General features: G+C 45.2%; 1 protein-coding gene across 1 annotated transcript in view; it reads left to right on the top strand.

Annotated features, from left to right (window-relative positions):
- Positions 1-2,629: 2,629 nt before the first annotated feature.
- LOC106820778 (dystonin-like) overlaps positions 2,630-4,548 on the top strand; it is a 5,761-nt gene continuing 3,842 nt past the window's right edge. Inside the window, exon 1 of the mRNA XM_014825349.1 lies at positions 2,630-2,740. Within this exon, the coding sequence (XP_014680835.1) occupies positions 2,700-2,740 (41 nt within the window). The 5' untranslated portion in view covers positions 2,630-2,699. The remainder of the gene's footprint in view (positions 2,741-4,548) is intronic.

The raw sequence follows: 4,548 nt of genomic DNA, 5'->3' as shown, positions 1-4,548 counted from the left end.
ACACGATCCGCGACCCGGCGACGGGGGAGGCGCACACGCTCGCACAGGCCATCACCGAGGGACTGATCGACGCTGCGGCGGGACGTGCGTGCTGCCCACGCGGGCCGATGTCGTTCGACGAGGCGTTGGACGAGGGAGTGCTTGTGGAGAGCCACGCGTTCGAGCGCGCGGGGATTCACTACGACGCAGCATCCCTCTACGACGCGCTCGCGGCCGGAGCGTACGACTCCGAGACGCGCCGCTTCCGAGACCCGCTCACGAACCGCGAGGTAACCATGGCGACCGCGTCGCGCACGTTCGTCCGCGCGACGACCCCGGCCATCAAGGACGCTCGGACGGGCCGCGCAGTCACCGTCGCCGAGGCGACGAAAACCGGCCTCCTCGATCCCGTCACCGGCGCGTACGCGGAAGCTAAGGAGCAGACGATCGACCTTAACGAGGCGATGCGCACCGGACGCGTCGTCAAGACGACGAAGCCGCTGTCGCTCTACCAGGCGACGCAGTACGGACTCTACGACGCGAAAACGCGACTGATCGCCGACCCGGCGACGGGCGACCGCAAGACGCTGTCGCACGCGATCCGCGACGGGGTCGTCTGCGACGTTACGTCGTACGTGTACGACGACATCGCGCGCGGCGCGAACGCGCACCCTCGCGGCGCGCGGTGCAGCGGGGCTGCGTCGACGTCTGTCCACCGGCGCCGTGCGGGACGCCGCCGACGCGGGCCGCCCACGCGCTCCCGGACGCGCTCGAGCGAGGACTCCTGCGGCCCATCGCGGACCGATCCGCTCGACGTCGCCGTGGCGACGGGGGTCGTGACGCGGCGACGGCGGCGCGCGCGCGAGCCGCACGACGGGGACGATGCTGACGCTGCAGCAGGCGGTGACAACAGGGGTCGTGGATATATATATATATATATATATATATATATATATATATAGTTAGTTCTCATATACATGCTAAACTAATCCGTGCTAAACTAGGATTGTTCCCGTAGGTGTTGCGTTGCCGGAGCAGCGGTGGCGGTAGGTCGATCGCGGTTCGTCCGTCTGTCATTTATCCGTGGTTTAACCGACGTATACGTGAATAATAATATAACGTGAAGTGTGGAGCTTGTGTTAGACGCGTGGAATATGCCAGTTAGACTAGGAAAATCAAATCCGGTGAGCAGTAGAATGAAAGAATCAATCCACATATGCGAAAATGAGGGCCAGGGGGCCCAAACTAGGATTGTGCCGTGGAGCGTGTACATGTGTCGACCGGCAAAATCCGGTGAGAAATATTGGAGCGTGTACATGTGCGGTTGATACAGTGTCGTGGTGATGATATATTGCTGGGCGAGTGTCGTGATCTATCTTTGGTAAGCATACACAGTTGGATTCCGTTATCGTGGCAGAGTTATCAGTCTTGTTATGATGACCAATAGCACGACAACGATGGAACGATGGTCAGTGATTATAAACTATATAGTAGGCCTAGACTAGACTAGTAATCTAGACTAGATGGGAGAGAAAATGGCCTCTCGCGTTTCGCCTTGAAATGTTCTCGGTTGTGCGCGGCGGTGTGTTTTTCGATTGTAAATACACTGTGAAAATTGGTTTGTGATCGTTGTGTTGTTAGTGAGTGACTGAGTGTGTGGTTAGTGAGTGTGTGTGTAAACTGGTGTGTAGAGAAATGAGTGAGAGGAGAGTTTCGCAAGTGAGGAGCACGTACCAAGGTTACCTGTTTCACCGGTTGGGGGTAGGTAGGTCGCGCGAAAAGTTTACCCTTATTCACTTGTAACTTGTATTTGCTACTTAAAATCGTCATTCTGTCATGTCACTAGGGGGTCATCAAGTCTGTAAATGAGGTGTAGATAGGGACAGTAGGGCCATACACGTGCATGTACGCGTGTGACTGCATGACTATCTGTGGGCGTGTGAATGGGCGTGGGCACGTGTGCAGGGGTGCACGAGAGCACAGGAGGATGTGGCTATTGTCAGTTCACTAGAGTTCAATCGGAATTAACACCTTTAAAATTAAAATAAGTTCTTTTTAACAAACTTGTTATCAATCTCCACAATTTACCCAGATTTTTATGCGTGTTGCTGATTGATAGATTTGGTGATTGATTGATTTTTTTTTGTATAAATGTAGTGTCCGTGTTGCTTTCACAAGAGTATTGTTATCTGATTCAACAGTTAGCACTGCTGTAAAATATGATATTGTGCTGAATGTTACCTGTTCTCAAGCAACGTTGCATCATGCTTACATTATGCAATTATCATATCGTACTTTTATTATTACCTATTACCTACTACTTATTATTATTATTATTATTATTATTAATTTACTACTACTTCATCTTGTAATTATTTAATTACTGCTTCACCATTACTTACTTTGTTATTACGTTGTTATTACTTCGTTAATACTTCATTGTGGCTAATGAATCTCGTCTATTTCCGCAGGCTGCTGTCCTTGAGAGATACGAGGAAGAAACAGAGAAACATGACGACCTATCACAGTGGCTGGACGGCGCCGAGGAATCGCTGCTCCGCCAGGGGGCGCCGCTCGAGGAGCACGCCACGCTGCAGGATCAGCTGCGCGTCGCCGAGCAGCTGCAGGCCGACGTCGCGGGCCACCAGGAGGCGCTGACGGCGTGCGCGCAGCAGCTGCGGTTCCTGAGTCGCGAGCAGGCGGTGTTGACGCCGGAACAGATGGAGAAGTTGGAGGAGCAGGCGGGGAGGCTGCAGGCCAGGTGAGAGTGTGGTGCATCATATATGTAGTACTATTGTACAGAGTACATATATGATCTTGTACATATATGTAGTACTCTTGTACAGAGTACATATATGCTCTTGTACATATATGTAGTACTCTTGTACATATATGCTATTGTACATATATGTAGTGCTATTGTACAGAGTACATATATGCTATTGTACATATATGTAGTACTCTTGTACAGATATGCTATTGTACATATATGTAGTACTCTTGTACAGATATGCTATTGTACATATATGTAGTACTCTTGTACAGAGTACATATATGCACTTGTACATATATGTAGTGCTCTTGTACAGAGTACATATATGTAGTACTCTTGTACAGAGTACATATATGCACTTGTACATATATGTAGTGCTCTTGTACAGAGTACATATATGCACTTGTACATATATGTAGTACTCTTGTACAGAGTACATATATGCACTTGTACATATATGTAGTACTCTTGTACAGAGTACATATAGATGCGCTTGTACATATATGTAGTGCTCTTGTACAGAGTACATATAGATGCGCTTGTACATATATGTAGTACTCTTGTACAGAGTACATATATGGAGTGCTCTTGTACAGAGTACATATATGCACTTGTACATATATGTAGTGCTCTTGTACAGAGTACATATATGCTCTTGTACATATATGTAGTGTTCTTGTACAGAGTACATATATGTAGTACTCTTGTACAGAGTACATATATGTAGTACTCTTGTACAGAGTACATATATGTGCTTGTACATATATGTAGTACTCTTGTACAGAGTACATATATGCTATTGTACATATATGTAGTGCTCTTGTACAGAGTGCATATATGCGCTTGTACATATATGTAGTACTCTTGTACAGAGTACATATATGTAGTACTCTTGTACAGAGTACATATATGTAGTACTCTTGTACAGAGTACATATATGTGCTTGTACTGAGTACATATATGCGCTTGTACATATATGTAGTACTCTTGTACAGAGTACATATATGTAGTACTCTTGTACAGAGTACATATATGTAGTACTCTTGTACTGAGTACATATATGCGCTTGTACATATATGTAGTACTCTTGTACAGAGTACATATATGCGCTTGTACATATATGTAGTGCTCTTGTACTGAGTACATATATGCGCTTGTACATATATATAGTACTCTTGTACAGAGTACATATATGCTCTTGTACATATATGTAGTGCTCTTATACTGAGTACATATATGATATTGTACATATATGTAGTACTCTTGTACAGAGTACATATATGCGCTTGTACTGAGTACATATATGCGCTTGTACATATATGATCTTGTACATATATGTAGTGCTCTTGTACAGAGTACATATATGCTCTTGTACATATATGTAGTACTCTTGTACTGAGTACATATATACGCTTGTACATATATGTAGTACTCTTGTACAGAGTACATATATACGCTTGTACATATATGTAGTGCTCTTGTACTGAGTACATATATGCTCTTGTACATATATGTATTGTTCTTGTACTGAGTACATATATGTAGTACTCTTGTACTGAGTACATATATGCACTTGTACATATATGTAGTACTCTTGTACTGAGTACATATATACGCTTGTACATATATGCACTTGTATATATATGTAGTACTCTTGTACAGAGTACATATATGTAGTGCTCTTGTACAGAGTACATATATGTAGTGCTATTGTACAGAGTACATATATGTAGTGCTCTTGTACAGAGTACATATATGTAGTGCTATTGTACAGAGTACATATATGTAGTGCTCTT

Source organism: Priapulus caudatus, unplaced genomic scaffold (assembly GCF_000485595.1).
Source record: "Priapulus caudatus unplaced genomic scaffold, Priapulus_caudatus-5.0.1 Scaffold47, whole genome shotgun sequence".
Lineage (NCBI taxonomy): Eukaryota > Metazoa > Priapulida > Priapulimorpha > Priapulimorphida > Priapulidae > Priapulus > Priapulus caudatus.
Note: the sequence above shows the minus strand (reverse complement) of the source record. Positions and strands in the feature narration are given on the sequence as shown.